General features: G+C 41.4%; 1 protein-coding gene across 12 annotated transcripts in view; it reads right to left on the bottom strand.

The window, feature by feature from the left end:
- kirrel3b (kirre like nephrin family adhesion molecule 3b) overlaps window positions 1-15,588 on the bottom strand; it is a 177,193-nt gene extending 161,605 nt beyond the window's left edge. For 6 of the 12 annotated variants that reach the window (XM_039784994.1, XM_039785072.1, XM_039785000.1 and 3 more), the window contains exon 1: window positions 15,081-15,587. In XM_039784994.1, the coding sequence (XP_039640928.1) occupies window positions 15,081-15,123 (43 nt within the window). In that variant the 5' untranslated portion in view covers window positions 15,124-15,587. Of the gene's footprint in view, window positions 1-6,893; window positions 7,000-15,080 lie in introns of those variants that run through there. The other 6 variants (XM_039784975.1, XM_039784984.1, XM_039785026.1 and 3 more) reach the window with 2 other exon arrangements.
- Window positions 15,589-21,247: the final 5,659 nt, after the last annotated feature.

Below are 21,247 nucleotides of genomic sequence, written 5' to 3'. Positions count from 1 at the left end.
TTGTATCTTGTTTGCCAGAATACTCTGAACCTATTAAATGTGTGTTTTGTTCTGCAATCAAGCAACTACTCAGGAAGAAAAGCACAGGTTTGAATTTGCATTTTAATTTGGAGAGAGCATGTTTTCACTCAACACTACACTTTCAGAGCTCTATGCAAGACAGCAGAGATATTAGCTCGTAGGCATTGTAGTGCTGCACTGAACTCAGTGTGTCTCGCTAAATGACTCTTAATTCAGGGAGTCCTTTTCTCTATTTGAATACCGAGCAATTAGCATTTGATGCTAGAGGTGCTATAGACTGTGCTTTGGCACAGTAGTGGGACTGTAGAGACTGTGGAGGAGAGGACGAGTGATGTTAATTTCAGTATGGGGGTGGCCAGTAGTAGGAGGACAAAGTAGAAATGTCAGGCTTTTTTTACATTTCCAAGCTAGTGAGCAATATCAACAATGTACCTGGCTTTACTGAGGGCATTACCGGAAGGGATTATCCATCTCTTCTCTCATTTGCACTTTATGCCAAAAGATTTCTATGTGGGTAGCCTTCAGTATTGTTAATGATGCTGTCCTTCTGCTATATACCAGCAAGTCTGCAGTGCTCCTTAGTGTGGCGCAGAGAGACGGATAGAGAGATAGAGACCAAGTAGGGCATCTCAGAGCAGCCAGGGTCCCCTGAACAAAGAACAGGAGTTCATCTTTAAGTCTATTGGATGATAAGGCCACATTGCATGATAGTCTGCCATTCTTTCTAGAGGGCTCCAAGGTCCATTGCATTTATGACATACAGGAGCAGAGACAGGCCTGTGAGTGGTCTGGTGTTTTGTATGTGTTTATAGTTCAGAAAAGAGTCTGGATCCATACGTTCTTAAGTCAAAACTTGCATCGTCTGACCCATTTTTTTTTTGTCTGAGAAGAAACTAAAAGCAGAAGTAAGTAAGTGTGGGAGAGAGAGATTCAGTCAGTCTGAGTTATACTGCATGTTCTCCCTTCCCTTTAAAACACAGTGCTCTGCCATCAGTCATCTATTTGCTTCACAGTCACACAGGCATATGTTAGAGTTGTCCTGTCATGTTGCATTTCGTGAACTTCAAGATGCCCCTGACCTGCTTTATGTCGCCGGAGGGTGAAGAAGCTGTGGGGTGGGATGATGGGATGAAGGCTGGTGTGCAGTGTCACAGCATGAGTCTCTAGGGTCAGGTATAAGAAAGTGCACATGTGACATGCAGTCATGTTAATACTTACATGTTGCTATTTATTTCTTTATTTCTTTGCTGTCCTACCATGCTCCCCTAGCATGCTCTGGTTCAGTTTCCTAACTCACACTCCAGCCGTGTGACTTAATCAGTCTGACAGACTCTGGGTGCCTGGGGAAAGTCTCTCTCTCTCCACAGTCCCTTTCTCCTCAAGTTTACGCTCTCTGTGACAAACTCATTGTGGCACCTTTCGAAATGCAGTGCTCTCTGTTGGACGGCCCTCTTTACACTCACAAACATGCATGCACACACAGACTAAGTGCACAAACGCCATTGAGTACATGTCATACACAAATCATGCATAGACGCGCACATGTACAGGCAGGGGCACACACAAACACGAAATATGCGAAGACATAAATACACAAAATGTGGCTATAAAGCAGGTCATAAAGTATCCCCAAAGCACTCGTATTATGCCTTACACCCCTCTCCCTTAGATACCCTTCTCGTTCCACTATAACTGCTCACACAAACAGCCCCCATGTATAAAGGGGAAGCAGTTCTGCTTATTGGTTTATTGTTATTGAGTGACATTCGCAATTAGTTTTTATTGGAGTCTCGTGGTGCCTGACCTCTTGAGTTCTTTTTCAGAGCTCATTATAAAAGCAATGGGATTCTGTGTCCGTGGTGCCGGCTAACTTTGGCTCAGGTCCAATACATTCTGGCTAACAAAGTGGGCTTGAGAAAACTTCAGCCTGTGGTAAAGGACCTCCCCGCAGGGCTCAGATGCTTCACTATTGGATTCAGCAACACAACAGCACCCCTGTGGCATCTTCAACCACTCCACTTAATCTGAGAACTAAAAGCATTTTTTTTTAATTTTCTGGAAAAGCCCAAAAGGCAATCACACTATCTGATTAAACATGGACAGAACGTTTTTTTTCTAAAAAAGCCAGATATCATTGAAGGAGGGCTTATAAAATGTTTTAACTAATTTAAACATCAGGGAATGAATGACATACAGTAAGTGGCAGATGGAAAAAGAAAGTCTAAAAGGCAAAAGTAAAACCTCCGTGACTGATCTTTACTACTCATGGTACCAAGTTATGAAACTCGCCATAGAGCACTTCAATAAGCTTTGCCTAAATTCTATCAAATGGATATGACTCAGACTCTGATTCCTGTCTCCAGAGGCCATGCGTTCACTTTGCCAAGCTGTGAGCTTTCATTCATTCAAATTAAGTCCAACAACACTTAGTGTGCACCTGACAGTTCTGATGGGGTTGTTGCACGTTTTGGGGCGCTTTTGCATTTTATATTTTGGCTAGTTGTATTTTTTTCTGCATTTGGCTTGTTTTGTTTTCTACCACAAAGTCACAAAGTTGGAGTGGTCTCTGACCTGCCTTTCTTTCAGAGGTCTCTAGATGGACAGCTTTCATAGTGATAGCACCTGACAAATGCTTCCCCTGACATACCATTTCACCCTACTCCCATCTCTTGTTGTCCTTTTCCCCATGCCTAAGCATGTTAAGGACATACATAGGCTTCCAGGCTTTCTCTAGCCTGGCTGAATTGATGGAGCAAGGGTCCTACAGAGCAGAAAGAGCATTTTTTTTCTGGAAGGCAAAACAAGGAGAGAGAGAGAGAGAGAGAGAGAGAGAGAGAGAGAGAGAGAGGAAAAGCAATGGAGGGAGGGTATTTTGAGGACTTAGATAAGGGACATGTGTTAGGTCTGCTCAATGATTCTTTCATTATTCTCCATTTTCATCAGAAGCAATGATGAGAACGGAACATTTCCTATCTCTCAAAGTGGCAATTTGCCATTTAATGCTTGTGTTATGCAGGCCTGACATTGTTTCATCCAACCTCTTTGCACTAATCTAATTTTTTTTTTCCTTTTATTTCTTGGCTGATAATTCTCACTTTATTTCCATTAAGCTTTGTTTGTTCACAGCGATCTGTTGCTGTAATTTATTAGAGCTGTCAGCTTAAATTATGTGGCATGCCGACACAGCCCAGCAAATAGTGGCTCTCCCCCTTCCCCTTTTATGGAAAACTGGCCTAGTTTTTTTTACAGGGGGGAAGAGGGAGACATGACAATTAAGGTGGCGACATGGACCCCCTGGTGGCCATGTTCAGGGAACAGATGTCCTGTAAGAGAGATGCCGGCCCTCACCTCCAGGGATCTGTGGGTTGAAATCTGGTTCATGTCTCAGTGGGGGAACACTACTGCTCCTGTTCCATCATTATTTCAAGGATAACAGATTCTGGGAGTATAAGCCTCTTTTTTCACTGTCGCAAATTGTTTCTTTTTAATTCACTCCCTATTCTGCTGGTCAGTATCTTGGTTGTTCAAACCAACCTGATGCATGTGATGGATTAGTGTAATAACCACTTGTATATTGACACAGAAGAAGGCCATTTCGGTTCATGGCAAAACAAGGAGGATGAGTAAAATTACAGACAGATTTCAATACCATCAGTATGTCTCTGAGAGTCATTCCTGTTGAGGCCCATTCATGCATGCAACACATTTTTTGGTTTGTCACCTCATTAATGATGATTAATGAATTTTGTTCTCAACCTTCTTCAGGTTTAGGATGTTTGACAGATTCCCGCCTATCAATGGTGAATGAAGTACATGTCATTTCCCTCACAGGAGGCCTTGGAGGAAATGCGATCACAAAGAGACCCCACAATCTTCACTATTTCATTTCCAAGCCCTGGATACTGCCTTTCTCTCTCATTTTGTCCTGTTCTCCTTTTGTACAAAGCGACTGCTGTTTTTTAAGATGAAAGACACTTGTTTGGCAGCCTTCAAAGAGTCACAGAACTCTGAAAGTCACTTGTATTGCAGTGCTGTTCATTCTCATTTTATATCCAATATGGAGGTGATGATCAAAAGGATCAGAGCTGAAGAAGAAGCTAAAAGAGGTCTGCTTTGGAGTAAACAGCAACAATACCAATCCCTAGACCCACACAAGGCTCACTTTTAAGGATAGTCCTTTAAGCTAATGCCAGAGAGCAGACATATGACTAAATTTAGTATTTGAAAAATGTCTTTGTATATGATGAATCTAAAGGGTTTCAACACATATTACTAATAACTGTCTTTGTTTACTATGTTAGAAATTAGTGTGGTTGTGCAGTTTTGCTAATGTAATGTATCATATATTGTCTAATTAATCCATTAAACTGATTCTACAAATCTCAAGGCAAAAGAAAACGAGGAGGAATATCAAAGCATTACAGAGAGCCTGTAGATGAAGACTGACAGTAGACTACAATACATTAACTCTTCACTCAATGCGGAGGGCATCCATCTGCAGGAGACTCTTTGGGCTGCAGGAGATCCAACATAAATGTATGAGATAGTTTCTCCATGTTTTAAATGAGGCTGTGTTAGAGTTTCTGGGTCTGAGCAAATTACATTTTTTAATGAAAGCCTTGTTAATTATTCACGCTAATAACCTGGGGGAAATTTATGGGCCATGCGCTGGAGGTGATGTGGGGGGGGGATTGGTAAAACCCCTGAACATCCCACTGTGTGCTGCCACGATCATCTTTAGATGCCCTTCTGCATTTTTAATGTCCTGCTGTGCCCGTGTCACACAGCATTGGAACATTGGCATTGACATTGGCAAACATAAGCTAAAAATCACACGGGGGTATAAAAATAAATAATAATATAAATCTCTTGTTACTTGACTATTTTGCCGACAACAAATAGCATGGCGTCCTTTGAAAAAGCATTGAGAAGTGAACCAAAGCTGTTTAGAGTAAGATACGCAAACAATGTGAAGTAATAAAATTAGCATACACGAAGCGAGGAATAATCACATTTGTGCTTGTTTGCACAAATACTCTACTCAGACAACAAATACATTGGCATTAAGGATTAGGGCTGCAAAAGGCAGATATGTTTTAATTTGTGACAAGAATGCTCTTCCTTTTAAAATTTATTTTTCTTCTTTCTTTGTTGTACTTTCTTCTCCTCTCACTTTCGTTCCCAAGCGCTAGAAATATTTGTTTAGCATGGAAGGGATTGTGTTGTCATTACCATCATCCGTCTACTATAAGACAACATTGCCTTTCAGCGGGGAAAAAAAATCCTCTAGTCATCCTGAAAAAATGAGAACAAGACTTTTACTTAAATGCTACTTTGCTTTCCCTCTAACCACTCCAAAAAAAAACTTTAGATGTAATTTCTATTTTCATCTTATTTCTCACTCTATTTTCTGTGCATCAGTAGTGACCATCACACTCCACATTCCCCTAAGAAAAATTATGTTATATATATAAACAGTGCATGGTCAGACATATATTTCAAATATCACAAACCCAACCACTGCAGAGATCAGTGCTTTCAGGGAGACTACAAATCCCAGCAGTAACACTGCTACCATTTCTCCCAAAATGCCTTATGGGTATCAGTGATGAAATGGGACCTAAATTGCAGTGAACCTGAGCACTGAGCCACTCTAAACTTGATGCACCTGTGATGATGACACTGCCGGGTAACCAGGGTGCTAGCAATTGATAGTCCATTCTATCGTAACCATCCACTGGTCCTACTTCCTGCTTTTAAAAGAAGATGAGTTGACCATGGTGGACCTGCCTATACACCATCTCGCCTGATGCGCTGTCCACTCATCCGTCATTACACAGGCCTTTCTCTAGTAACATTATCGCTTTAGATAAGGCTTCAATAAACTGTGCATGGCTTTTAGGGCTCTCTCTCTTGCCACTCTAATCCAATCTCTGATGTGGAGTCAGTTCATCATCGTGTACCGCAGGCATTTTCCCGTGTCCCTTTGCTCTTGGTTGCACAGGAAGTAATGGATGGGCTCGCCCTTGGTTCACCCCAAGGCATTCTGGTTCCTCAACTGTTTGTCTTCAGGTTGTCTCAAATGGCTCTGGACTTTGGTATTTTGATTTGATTAAATCCGGTTTAAAAGGTTAGAGACAGAAGAAGGCAAGGGGGTTGCTCTGCCCAGTATTGCGAGCCAGTCCTTTGCCATTTAGCATTGGGCAGTGGCCAAAGGAAAGTGGAAAACTAAAATGACTTCTGTGCTCCTTTGTGATTTGCACTAATGTCCCCCAGGGATTGAGCAATGACCCCTGTGAATTCCCCCAGGACGCCAGCCAGATTGAAAGCCCTGCCAACAGATTTGAAAGGATAGCAAATCATTTAAACTCCCCAATGTGTATTAGCATTTTTTTCAGAGCCTAGGCCAGCCTGCACAATATTAAATTGCACTTGATAAAATAAAATAAAAATCAGAGAGTGCGACAAGAGCTCTTCAACCTCCAAATCAGCAAAGTGAATATTGGAGTGGCCTCTAAAAAAATAATTATACCGTAATTAACTTTGTTTACCAGGTTTGTGGCATCCATTTGAGGAGCCCAGCTGATAAAGAAAGGGCTTAAGATAGAATGCACTGAAAGGTGCAGTGTGGCAAAGACCCAGAGTAGTGAAATATATCTAGGGATTGCCTTTTGCTGATCCTGCTTGTGACACCACATTATTATTGCGTATAAAAATAGGCTTCGTATTAAAGTAGGCAGAGTGAATCCTAGCAGTCCCATATTAAAGAAACATATGCCAGCCTACAATCAATACAGCTATTTTGTTATATAATATATATTAATGTTTGAGGATCAATAAAAACCTTAATTTATAGCATGTATATAACCTACCTCTACTGTTCAGCCCTCAGTGCTCAGATCCTCCTGTGTTTCTCATCCATTATTGTGCTCTGGCAGATTGCCCTTTGGTAATGCAAGTGACTGAGGGTATGGAATGTATGTGTGTGCATGTGTGTGTGTGTGTTTCTTTCAATGCATGACTTTCTGTGTGAAGGCTGTTCCAGATGAAGCTTTGCCTCGTAAACAACTATAATGACACAGAGCCACAGGCCTCACGCTGAATTTGTCTAGAGACCAATAGAAGGCTTTTCTATCAACATGCAAACCAAGCACCCTGTGTCACAGATTTTCTAAGACTGGTGTCAAATGCTCCTGCGTTCCCTCAACAAATACACAAATGGTAACGGATTTGGCACAGTGCCAACATTAGTTGTAGTGAAAAAGTGTTTTGTGGGGGATGGGTGGTATGCAGGGCAGTTTCTGGCTCCTATGCGAACATTGCAATTCTCACTAGTGAATGGCCCTTTCTTCCCAATTGCTTAATTGTCTTAGTGGGACAGGCAGGTGGCTCAAAACCTCATTTGGCATCTGATGAAAGAAAAAAAAAAAAAGCATGCCCATCTACATAGTATATGGGAGTGTTGGGGGAGGGTGGCAGCATTAGACATGTTTCATTCTCAAAGCTACACATTCCCTTTTCGCAGATTTCTAAAGTTTTGCCTTGGATCAAGAGCAAGTTTCTGCTGTTATTGTGTCTGATGTTTCCTGAATAAAACATTGTTTGGTATCAGTACCAGATCAAATAGCCTCTCAAAAAACCATGCTTCTCACCATTGGTGTCTGATACCATAGAGAGAACTGTTTTCCTATCGGTTTATTAAATAGAAGCCATTGAGCCCTTCCATTGAGCACTGCTGAGCACAATTTAAAAGTATGCGCTGAAATGGAAGCACACAAGTTGGGAGGTAATGGCAGGGACACATCAGTACGTTTGTCTGTCCAACACCATGTTGTTTAACAACTGTTCCCAAAAGTGTACTTTATTATATTGAAGTCCAGACACATTCAACAGCCTCAAGGTTTGCTAACAGACAAAATGAAGTACTGTGTATGATATCTAATGCCATTGACGTTTTCAAAACATGCACAGCAGTTGTAATGGTAGGCATTATGGTCCTCATTCATCCACAGGTGAGAAGCTTCTCCCTCCCCAGATTCTGCTTGTACAAGTTAAAAGGCTGATTTGCATTTATATTGCCATTCAAGGCTTGCAGTTGTAATTGCCGTGGCACAGTAGCAAATGCACAGACACCACACACACACACGTCACAGAACAAACAAAGAAAATGCACATGAAATGTGCAGAATGAAAAACGTTTTTCCAAGAGTCCATTGTTATGAATCTTTGACATGGGGACATTGGGACAGTGAGAAGCAGAGAAAGAGGTGGGGAGAAAACGGCATAGAGAAGAGATGGGTGAGTTCATCGTGGTGTAATATTGAGCTGTCCCAGAAACTTCCCACCAAACACTAGGAAGTTGTTATCAGATCAGCAACCCAATTCCTCAAGTGCCTCCGGTGCTGAAGCACCACATACATCTTCTGGGCGCCTTCCTAACAGCATTTCACAATCATGTCGATGCATTGGCTAGCTGGTTTACTCACAAATGTTTTGAGCTATTGTGGGACACATACCATGTCACAGGTTGCAGAACTGTGCTGCAACGATGCTTGCATGTGATTTACTGCACAGATAACACCATACAAAAAATAAAAATGTGACAGGAAGTTTCAGGCCAGTACGGTCAGTTTATACATGAACGTTTTTCACATACAAATTAGTGTGCTGGCATGGCACACAGGTTTCTGTAGGTCACAAAAGCTCTCTGGTATGTTATATGTACATTACTGAACATGCATCAGCCTCTTAAGAGATGTAACATGCCTAAGTGGCCGTATCTCAAAATGAGGTAGGGTGTACATATATTCAGCATACTACTCAGCTCAAGCGACAATGCTAATCATGCACAGGTAATAAACCTTGACCTTCAAACTCAAAGCTGCACTGACCCTGGTGTCAAGTTTAAGCATGAATCATATTTTCAATCAATTCTGTGTGACTAACATGCTGGATAATTCAAATATTGTAATTATTAGCTAAACCTTATTTTGCATCCACTTAATCTTAATCTTAGTTGCAATCTGCACATACAAATTGCAGCAGAGATGACGGAGTATTTAATTGCACCTCATTGTTGTTGCTATGTAGTGAAAAGGCCATTGACCAACTAGTGATGTGAATGGCGATGTATGTATATAACCCTAACCTGCCCAGTTGAAATTAACAAGCTGAAATATATTATATATATATGCACTTTAAACATTACAACGCTTAGCTTTATCTTAGATTTTAGCCTAAACTAAACATAGTTGTACTCAGTTGACTGTTATTTATGATCAACATAAATATTTTTAAAATGAAGAGAACATAACGAAAAGATAACATGTGACTTGCAAAACACAACAGATCCTTTTATTTTACCTTTTAGTTTTTTCCCCTTTTGTTCACACATTTTTACATTTCCACCCGCATAACCTTGTGTTCTTGTTTTGCTCACCTGTTTCCATGACAGATGTTGACTCAAGCACAGCGGCATCACCCATACACAGTAAACAATGTGCACTGTATTTCTAAAAACACATCTAACAATAGCAAAACTCTGTGCTTATGTTGCTATTTTTGTGTTTCAAATATATTTTTCCAAGCTCAATGCTTCTATACAGCATAACCCCTGGAATGGGTAAAAAAACAAAATGAGCCTTTAAGTTGAACATTTTCTTAGTGTGAATTTCTTGAAGTTCTATTAATACCTCTGATTTGTAAAGCAGGGTTTTGACAAGAAAGGAACCAACTTGTATTGTAGCACTGTTTGAACCCAACTTGTAGAGCACTTGCATTCTACAAGCAATCACAGATCCTAGTAGCGAGTTAAAAATGTATATCTATCAAAACTTTGGCGAGGTAGCGACAGGATTAGCAGAACAAACACACAGTCAAGCTAAAAAACAATAACATTTTTCTTTTAGCCCCGCTGTGTCGATGCTTGGTCCTCTCCAAGGAAAAATAACACAGTATGATCCATTGCTGCTCTACTCATAGCACCCCCACAACTGAACACACACACAGCCCTGCGGAGCTGCCTTCAGTTGCTTAGTTTGTTGTTTCATGTGCATTGAACTGCAATTTAGAAGCCATTAATCCATTCCATAATCTGTGACCAAATAAAATCCTGACTAGGGTTAGAGAAGGCTTCCGCAGACATCCCTATATTAACAACATTATTACATACAGTTATTTGAAAACATTTTCCAACTATCTCTCTTCCTGTTGTCCAAGTATAAAGTATCAGATGTATGGAGATACGACAATAACGAATGAAGATGTGCAGCTGCTAACCCTGCCTTCACAGGTGACCCAGTGTTCACAACAGCATCTGGTTGAATTACTTAACACTGCGGCCCAACAGACATGTAATCCGGGATAATGCCCTTTTGCTGAGTGCTCCAATCTGGATAAATTCATCCCCGAGGAATGAGATCCAGCAGCAAAGTCTCAGAGAGAGAGGAGATGAGGGGCTTGAGGGTTGATTGGTTGGTACTAAAGAAAACTGTTGGGGCTAGGAAGAGAGTCTTCTAGATGGATAATGAAGCCCAACAGTAAACAGCTTGATTTTGTTGACTGGCTGACTGACTGCATGAGAGGAAGCAAATCGTTGCCTGGTTTTCCAAGAACACTTCAAACTAATCATATTCCCTTCCCTGGTTGACCTGAATCCTGAAAGTCTTGAAATGAGGCTTTCACCCAAACGGCAGTCACTGGATATACTATACTTACTTAAATTCTGCATTTTTATCTTAGTACTCCCTTCAACTGAAACCATTGGAAGGTTGTGTTCTTACACGAACACGTTCATCTTTATCTCTGTGTTTACTGATTTATTGATATATCTATTTATCTATTTTTGTTAGATAATTTATCTGTTCTGTTTTATCAACCAAATAAGTCTTAGCCAAAACACATTTTTCTTGGAAATAGCATATCTTGTTAATGCCACAACCACTGCCAAACATTGGGACTTACAAGTTCCAGCTGTCCAACGGCAGCCTCTTAGATTATTTATTCATATGTTTACTTATTACCATAAATATCCAACAGGGCACTCGGCTCAGAGGGATTACAGGGGGCTTAATCTATCGTGGCACAGAAATGAGCAGGGGTCACAGCGGCTGAGGTGACTTAGCTGGCTAGACTTGATGGGACATGCAGCACAAACAAGAAAACAAACTGCATGCCACTGGGGCCCATCATGAACTGATGCCGTCATCTGTCATTCACTGCGTTTGCATGGCATAATCCAGACAACGTTAGCATTACTCAAACCAACTGTCATGTATGGTGAGGGTAAGTCATACAAAGAGGACAAGGACACCTTTGTGTGTTTCTTACCAGCAGGCATATTAATTGTCCGGTACCAGATTCCCATTAGAATACAGACAATTTTAGTTTGTATTCTGTGGCTGTTAGTCATGTTATTTTTGTTGAAAATGACTGCTGGAACGTTTAGGCTTATGACAACATCCAAGAAAAATTTGTTTTAGCATTCCGAATGGGGATAAATCAAATAATTACCTCATTGTGTCATAATCTGTGCATAAGACAGCAGTCTGTCTCACTTACAAATGACTATTCATAATAATGAGGCTGAAAATTGGTATTTATGTTTGAGTGGTGTTGTGCAACGTAATGGGCTATATTTCTTTCTCTTTTTTCTTTCCCTTTGGAGAAGCGAGAATGATTTCTCCGTCTATAAAAAAATCCACACATCCAGACATGACATTGGAAAGACATTTAATTATACTTTGGTTGAAAAATATGTAAAAGTCTGCCGCCCATGAAAAGCGGATTTAGTCATCAGTCAGTAGTTAATAGACAGCAGTAAATGAAATAGGGGTTGCCGGGGGTGCTAAGACATGCTTTCCAGGACGAAGAAACTGCTTAGGCTGGCTGGGTGGTGAAATCGGGGGGTTCTGACACAATATCTAAGGGGGTGGGAAATAATGAAGGCGATTGGGGGGAGGGACGGGGCAGGAGATTTTGAAGAAGATTGGGATTTCATTCCTGTGCAGCAGCACTGCCCCTATTGGGCAAACCTTGAGTCAAAAATAGCCCATCAAGATTTAATTTCCCTGAGAAAGTGGTCCAAAAAAAAAAAAAAAAAAGTGGCTTGCATATAAATTTCACAAGGTGTCATTCAGAGAAAGAAAAACAGAGAAAAGAGAGACACAGAGGAAGAGAAGCAGAGGGACTGAGCATACATTTAACATTAACAATGTGTGATTTATCGCTAGCACATTTTCTTCAGAGCCTGGCACATCCAGTACAAGACTATTCTTAAACTGCCCCTCCTCTACCGGGACATCAAGCTCTTACATATCTCACCCTTTCCCCGACAGAGGCTATGGTTCTCAATCACACTGCATCTCATAAAAAAACAGACGGAGAGAGGGATGGTTACTGAGAGAGAGAGAGAGAGAGAGAGAGAGATGGGTGGAAAAATGTGCCGCTGTGAGGTGAAAAGTGAAATCAAGAGTCAAGTGAAGAATGTGAGAGACGATTGACACTGTATGGATTGGATGGGAGGAGGACTGGGGAGGAGCCGGTGTGAGGAGATGAACGAGGTCCTGGACAAGTTCGGCCTGAGGTGAATGTGTTCCTGGAGACTGTCTCTCAGATCCTCCTGACTTGTGTTGTGTCATCTGTCACTGGCAAGACAGGTGACAGCGAAAAAAGGAGCCCTAGATGCGGTAACAGCACAGTCAGGAGCATCTCGTAGCAGCTTTCCTTCTCCTTAACGTCCCTTTCTGTTTTGCTCCGGACCGTTTATTGCTCAAAGTTGAGATGAGAAAAAAAGGTGCTCAGTGCCTCTGCATACAGACTGATTCTTTTCTCCTGCTCATTCTCTCTTTTAATGCTCTCTTTCTTTCTTGCTCTCTCGCATGATAGCTACGTCTAAGTATATGACTGTTACTGTAATAGCCACAGCTCCCCTCTGTCCTTCGGTTTATAAAAACAAGATTGTTTTCCGCAGCATTCTGCTGACACCGGCTCGGCACATAAACAGAGCTGTAATTTGTACAACAACAGTAAGATATAGGGAAGCACTTTTTTTTTCCCCAGAGGCATGCATAGAGAAGGTATGTTGTTATCCCTTGTTTACCTGGCGGGGAAAGAAGTAGTCTATATTATTGTAATAACCAACTGTGCTGAAATGCACAGCAACCCCATCCCATTCCAACTGGTACAATCTCAGATATGGTGTTAGTTGTTCCTAGAATTGGGACTAAGCCTGTGATGGTATGTGAATAAAAGTCCAAAAATAAAGCGAGCTGCATGACAATAAATCAAATCCCCTCAACAGTTTAACATCTAATATAACTTGGACGCTATTCATGTTACAAACGTGCAAGCTGCTGCGGGTTCCGACCTGCGGCCCTTTGCTTTATGTCATTTCCCCCTTAATCTGTTTTATAAATGAAGGCAATAAAAGCCCCCAAAAAAATTTCTTAAAAAAGAGGAAAAATCAGTTGTGGATACAAAACTTAGCAGATGCTTAACGGAGTCAAGGAGAAGAGACTAATGACTGATGCGTCACAGTTTAGCACAGATGGTACAGACAGACTTGACAATGAAATCACGGGGAGAGAATACAGCAAAGCAAGCACCGGGAACAGTTACAGCTACAGTGCCAAGTCTGATGTACTATAACTGCCCCGTAACGAAGGCCACAACCTAGAAAGAAAGCTTCCATTGCCTTGACTCTGTCCAATCTTTGGGTCGACTAACACAGCTCATGTCACTGCACCAGGTCACACACAGTCATAAAGAAAACAGACAGCAGAGCTGACACCCTCTCTAGAAGGGATCTACACCCGTTAAAGCGTAGGAGAGGCAGAGAGGGAATTAGAAGCTTCATCACTCCAGTCAGTTTCAAATTGGTCTGTCTTGATATTATTATTTTCTCCCCATTTCTATATATTCTATATGAAAAATGAGCCAGCAGAAAGTTGATCACAGCAAATTGTTGTATTGGATGAGCAGTGTTTTTTTTTGCTTCTTTTTGTGTGTGTTATAGGCTTTAAATTAGCACGTGGAACAGCTGAATTCAGTGCTGTTGCGTTACCGACTTTGAGCGGTCAATTTTAACACAACGTGCCAATTGGAGATTTTTCCTTTTCTGTGCAAAAGGTTACAAGTCCCTCTGGGAAACAACTATACAAACGCACACTAACACACACTAACACACACACACACAGACAGACACACACATTCACAAAATGCCCTCCTCAGAATGTAGTCCAACGTGACGGGGGTCATACTTTGAAAAGAGGTTGTGGCTGTTGTGGGCGGCTCATTGACCCTGACCCTGCGGAGCGTAAACCAGGGCGCTTGTTGTGGGCCGGGCATGACAATAGGAGCTGACAAACATCCACTGTCTGATTCAGCCCTGCTTGCCTCCGTATATCACACAGACACCACAAAGGTAGAGTTCTGCTGTACTTTACTCACCTCTTTTGTTTTCCAAAGACAACCACCTGGTGGCAAGCTGGGGAAACAACTAATCCATCCCCATTCTGTCCACAAACAGACTGTCTAGGAATAAAAATAACAGCAGATACTGTCCAAAGGGCTGGAGCTGCCAAGCTATACTCATGAGTCTGCCTTCTAAAGCACTTCATCGTTAACTTTTTTTCTTCTTTTTTTTCTTTTGACCAGAAGGATCGTAGGACTCGATGGGAAAAGCTGTCAGTTCAAAACAATGTGACTCAGGAGTGAACGCTTGACTGAACTGGGGTTTGAGGGCTTTGTTTTTGTGTTTCTATGTGTGTGACAGGAATATAAAGCCCACATAGGAAGTATTTAACTTGTCTGGTCTGAAGGCTACGACAAATGGAGAAAAGTGCAGTTTCTTAACCCCAGGACAGCCACAAAGACTTTTTCCTCCTTTCTCTTTTTGCAACTGACAGAAATATTATCAGCAGTTAAACACACAAATAGTAGGACAAGCTCAGACATCACAGCAAGATGTATTCAGAGACAGCGTTCCCAGCCAGCAAGTCACACAGCAGTCACAAGCACGCAAGATGTGATGAATAAACAACTTAATCTGGAAAACTTACCATGTCCTGAGATCCACAGGAGCAGAAGGACCCAAAGGATCATGACTGAGGAGTGGAGGGGGCAAAACCTATGAAAAACAGTGGGCAAGTGTGGAATTGAAGTTGGCAGGCACCACGGATGCACGAGATGAGACAGTGCTCCTCTGTGCTGCTGTTGCTGGGGGGGGGTCGGATGCTAGAGTCCCTCTGTGGTGTCTCCTTTAACCAGCGGAAGGCTGGTAGTCTGTCTTCAGTCCTTCTCTTCTTCTGCCGATTCTTTTCTCCTCTTCTCTGTCTCTCTGTGTGTCTCTTTCCCGTCTGTGTCACTCTTCAGAGTTGCCCGTGGTCAGCTCTGCCTCGCACGCTCTCTTGTTGATGTGAGCTTGTAGACTTTCTGTGTCTTCGCTCCTGACTCTGAGCATACACACACACACTCTCTCTCTCGCTCGCACGGTTTCTCTGTGCCCATCCATTCTCAGTCTCTTCAGCCCTCACTTGGCCCCCCCTCCTTCTCTTTCTCTCTCATGCTCTCTCTCTCTTGCTTCACCACTCACATAGCAGACACAGTCAGGGGATAGAGCTCCACAACTAGACTCCTCCCTCCCTCCCTCTCTATTTCTCTCTCTCTCTCTCTCTCTCTCTCTCTCTCTCTCTCTCTCTCTCTAAGGCTGTGAGACTAGGGTCCTCACTCTGGGAACGAGAGCTGCCATGGGAGAAACAGAGAGGGTGCAGTTCCAATTAGAATAAGAATAGGAGCGACTTGGCCTCTATAGCTACAAATAACACAGACACCCCCCACTCTCCCCCAGTTAAGACCCCCTGCCTTTTTGGATTCTATGGATGGCATCGCATTTTTGGAGAATGTGAGCCGCCTTCCCTGAGAATAGATGAAGACCACATTAGCATTCAAGCCCAAACCTGTAGTATTCATTAGTATCCAATTGTTTTATCAAGGGGGAATTAAATTCAGTCACTCACTCAAGGAGCCATGATGCAAGACATCATAAATGCCCAAGTGCACTGCATGCTTACTGGCAAGTTATCCTGGTTATGACTGCTAAATATTTAAAAAGTGGTATTGCTTTGTTTCAGGTCAGTCCATGTATAAAAGAGCACACTACATGTCTTGCACTATAAAAATGCCATGCTCTAATGAATATATTAAGGAAACTAAAGAGTCCAGCTGGTTTCCAGGGTATACAGTTACTATTAAATGTACAATACTCTAAGCACAATTTTTTTTTATATATATATATATATATATAATTTTTTTTGGATATATATATATATATATAATGTGTATTCATGTATACACTACTGGTCACAAGTTTTAGAACACCCCAATTTTTCCAGGTTTTTATTGAAATTCATGCAGTTCAATGTTTTATTGTACTCTGAAATCTAAGAATAGAACAAATAAATAATTCAAGTTAAAAATTAAATCATGGAATTTATAAACCAAAATATACTTTAGACTTTAGACTCATCAAAGTAGCCCCCTTTGGCAGATATAACAGCTGAACACACTCGTGGCATTCTTTCTACAATGGAAATCAAATATTCTTCAGAAAGTTCTTCCCAACTCTGTTGCAGAAGTTCCCATAAATGTGTGGCACTTGTAGGTTGCTTTGCTTTCACTTTTCTGTCCAGTTCATCCCAAACCAGCTCAATGGGGTTTAAGTCTGGTGACTGTGCTGGCTACTCCATGGTTTTAAGCTTACCATCTTGTTCTTTTTTCTTAAAGGGGTGATAGAATGCAAAACCGATTTTACCCTGTCATAGTTGAATAACGACAGTTTGGTGGGTAAATAGGACATACATAGAAGCTCAAAATCCCACTGACACCCCTTTACTATGAAAATCTCATATTTTGAAACTGCCTCTGAAAACGGGCGAATCCCAACAAAGCTGAGTTGCTTACGTAAGCGTCTCAAAATCCGGAACCTTAAGAGAACAGTCACGCCCCAATATTTACATAGGTTACACAACTGACCTGAGATCAGGTAGTCTTCTGAATCTAGCTAGTACACGCAGATCTCTGCTATTCCATTACAAAATTCACTTCTGAAACTTTTTTATGCGAGAAATCAACCATATAAAGCTCGAATATGGGCCGCTTTACGAAAATGGATGGCTAATTGCAAATTTTCTCCGACTGTGTGTCGGAGTTTAGTGCCGGTGTTGGTGCTGCCTGGGTTGCTACATGGCCCGCCCGACCGCAGTGTCAGCGAGGCTTTATTCGCCACGAGTCTTTTACCCGCAGCCCGCAGGTTCCAGTTAATCTTATAATGGGTATGTGTGTTGAGTTATTTAAACAAACAATCGGGGAAATAAACGCCTCTTGTCCGCGAGTCTCATTGATAGATCCGCGGTGAGATGGAGTCCATCAATGAGAGCTAGCTAGCCTCCTCCTAACTCTGACATTCACAAAAATACATTCAATTGAAATCCGAAATCGGACAAGTGTTAGCTAAGCTTTGTAAGACCTTGAGGAACCTGTAATATTCATGCCCGGTGCGAAATTCAAACTGTAAATATACTTTAGTTATGCGAAAGTGAGCAAGCTGCGGTATTTCCCCATTGTAATGAATGGGACATATAGCAAGCAGCTGTTCGTCCTACAAAGACGCCTTGCGTTCATAAAAATGCCTTAAAATCAAATCGGACACAACGGTTAGCTTTATAAGACATTGGGGAATGATGTTGTATAAGTGGCGTGACGAAATTCAAACTGTAAATATAATTTTGTTATGGCGACAATGTAGCTAGCTAGCTGCGGTATTTCCCCATTGTAATGAATGGGACATATAGCAAGCAGCTGTTCGTCCTACAAAGAAGCTTATGCGTTCATAAAAATGCCTTAAAATCAAATCCGGACACAACGGTTAGCTTTATAAGACATTGGGGAATGATGTTGTATAAGTGGCGTGACGAAATTCAAACTGTAAATATAATTTAGTTATGCCGACAATGTAGCTAGCTAGCTGCGGTATTTCCCCATTGTAATGAATGGGACATATAGCAAGCAGCTGCTCGTCCTACAAAGCGCACACCGCGTTCATAAAAATGCCTTAAAATCAAATCGGACACAACGGTTAGCTTTATAAGACATTGGGGAATGTGTTGTATAAGTGGCGTGACGAAATTCAAACATAAATATAATTTAGTTATGGCGAAAGTGTAGCAAGCTAGCTGCGGTATTTCCCCATTGTAATGAATGGGACATATAGCAAGCAGCTGCTTGTCCTACAAAGACGCCTCGCGTTCATAAAAATGCCTTAAAATCAAATCGGACACAACGGTTAGCTTTATAAGACATTGGGACATTCAAAACCGTAAATGTATTATTTATAGATATAGTTATGCCGGCAGCCCCGTAGTGCAGTATCCACAAAGGGTGACTTTGCCCTGGGTATGGAGCCCAGCAGGCTGCCGCTTTCTCGTCAGACTGTGTGGAGCTCCTAAAGTCCGACACGTCTTACCAAATTTGCAATTAGCCATCAATTTTTGTAAAACGGCCCATATTTGAGCTTTATATAGTTGATTTCTCGCTTAAAAAAGTCTCAGAAGTGAATTTGGTAATGAAACATTGCAGTGTCTGGAATATGAGATTCTGTCGCTTCTCTAATGTATGTGTATTGGGGATTCGCTCAACCAATCAACGCGCGTCTCTAATGTCTGCGTATGGCAAGTCGCTCAACCAATCACCGCGCAGCTCATCTAAATATTCATGACCATACCATATTTGGAAGAAAAGCTCTTGTTACAAATAGGGCCAAAACACAGGGATGCATAAGGGCCCATAAAATATCAACCAGGCCATTTTCAGCCCAACCAATGTTACATACCCCATTAGGAGACCATAAGGAACAGTGTGAAATACCCTATATAATCATTCTATCACCCCTTTAAGGTAGTTCTGGCATAGCTTGGACTTATGCTTTTCTTGCTGTAGGATGAACCCCTGACCAATTAGGTTAGTTTTGGTTCAGGGTCCCTTTCACTCTGTACAAATCACCGACCCTGGATCCAGAAAAACAGCCCCAGACCATCACGCTTCCTCCTCCATGTTTGACAGTTGATGTCACACACTGAGGAACCATCCTTTCGCCTACTCGACGGCGTACAAAAATCCTGCGTGATGAACCGAAGATTTCAAATTTTGATTCATCAGTCCATAGCACCTTCTTCCAGTCTTCTGTAGTCCATTGGCAGTGTTTCTTGGCCCAGGCAAGCCTCTTTTTCTTATTCTGACGTCTCAGCAATGGCTTTCTTGCTGCAACTCGAACTATCAAACCTGCAGCTCAAAGTCTTTTCTTTACAGTTGAAACTGAGACTTGCTTATTACGACCACTATTAAGCTGAGCTTGAAGCTGTTGTCCTGTGAGCCGCCTATCACGCAAACTGTTGACTCTCAGAAACTTGTCTTCTTATTCTGTTGTGGCTTTGGGTCTGCCAGACCTCTTCCTTTCAGAGTTTCCCCCAGTTTCTAAGTGCCTTTTGATGGTGAAGAATACTGTACTCACTGACACCTTGACTTTCTTGGCAATTTCTCTGTAGGAAAGACCAACATTCTTAAGTGTTATGATGGTCTGTCTCTCTTCCATTGTTAATTGCCTTTTTCCCGCCATTTTTATAGCAACACACTACTTTCTGCAGTACAATAGTGTTCAAATAATGCTCAGGAGGGTATGGTACCACAGTGTGTTCCAACAATACTTTTATACAAACAGAGGGGGTTGTAAGTAATCCAGACAAGTTGGAACACCTGTGGGAATTGGTAGCACCAACTTTCAAAGCTTGATCAACCTCCATTGCTGCAGAACAGCTTTACGTTGTTAAACCATTTCTTGTTCCCTGAAAAAGGCCTTTTTGTAAAATTCTGAAATATACATTATTTTTCAGTTTTGGGTAACCTTACTTTTTTTAAACCTCTGGCAGTTCAGCACTACCTTTGTACCATTTCAAGCTATTCATTGGACTTGAACTGCTAAAATTTCAATAAAAAACTGGAAGAATTGGGGTGTTTTAAAACTTTTGATCAGTTCTCATGCATATATACATTACAACATTACCTTTTACATTCAGTTGCACAAATTATACTATATAATTATATTACTTCATTTATATTTTATTTGTTTATATTTCAGCACTGTATCTCAACTTGCACTATTTTTTTGTCTCAAATTCTGATTTTGGTTTTACTTAAGTGCTTTTCTTTTTAGTTATTTAATGACCCTTGTTAGAGGTTCCTGAGGCCTAAGATTTTCATTTCCAGTGACTACTTCTGTTACTATTGTGCACATGACTGATACAGAACCTTGAAACTAAAGAGAAAACAGCGCAGTTCCCCCTTTGACTTTCCCCTCCTTCCAGACTTCCTGGGGCTTGATGACTTCACTAACATATCCAGAGTCTAGGAAAATGTATATAATTCTTTCTTATAAATAATGATTGACATTTACACCCTCTATTAATATAAGATGTACAGTAATGCCCAGAACCTCTAGATCAGAGCTCTGATAATGACACAGTAAGCTGTGCACGAGGGCCTAGTCTACGTCATATCAATTTAATCCATCCCTTTGACTTCCTAATCTAATCAAAGGGCCAGAGGATGACAGGTGGTCTTTTCATCAGTGCAACTAACAGCTACACAAAAAAAACAACCCCACTGCGGCCGAACCAGAGGATAACAGATTTGCATTCTGCTAAGAACATGATGAGCAGGGGCAAAGAATAACAATGGAGCTTATGTGCTTGAAGGCTGAGCAATGAGGGTGAACGAGGTAAACAGGCAAACAAAATTGTATGTCCACAACCCACAATCCTCAACTTGGTACAATAAACTCTTAGCCTGGATTACATTATTTCTTTAATATCTGGACACAGTCAAGGAAGATGAGCTGAACTAATTAAAAGTCATCTTGTTTTCTCTCGTCATCAATATTAAATCTTAGGTTATATGTGATACGGACTAATTTTGAGGTGTAATATAGAAAAGGTCTCAAACAGTCCCCTTTTTGTCAGCTAAAGCCTGCTGCTCATTCAAATGCCATTCACAAATAGCAGCACCATTGTTTTACAGTTTGTACTATGGTTACAGCCTGAAGTGTAAGTGCCAAATTCCTCTGCCAGTCTGAGAAACTTAACACAAGAGACAATGTCTTTACACAGACAGAGGGGAA

Source organism: Perca fluviatilis, chromosome 2 (genome assembly GCF_010015445.1).
Source record: "Perca fluviatilis chromosome 2, GENO_Pfluv_1.0, whole genome shotgun sequence".
Lineage (NCBI taxonomy): Eukaryota > Metazoa > Chordata > Actinopteri > Perciformes > Percidae > Perca > Perca fluviatilis.
Note: the sequence above shows the minus strand (reverse complement) of the source record. Positions and strands in the feature narration are given on the sequence as shown.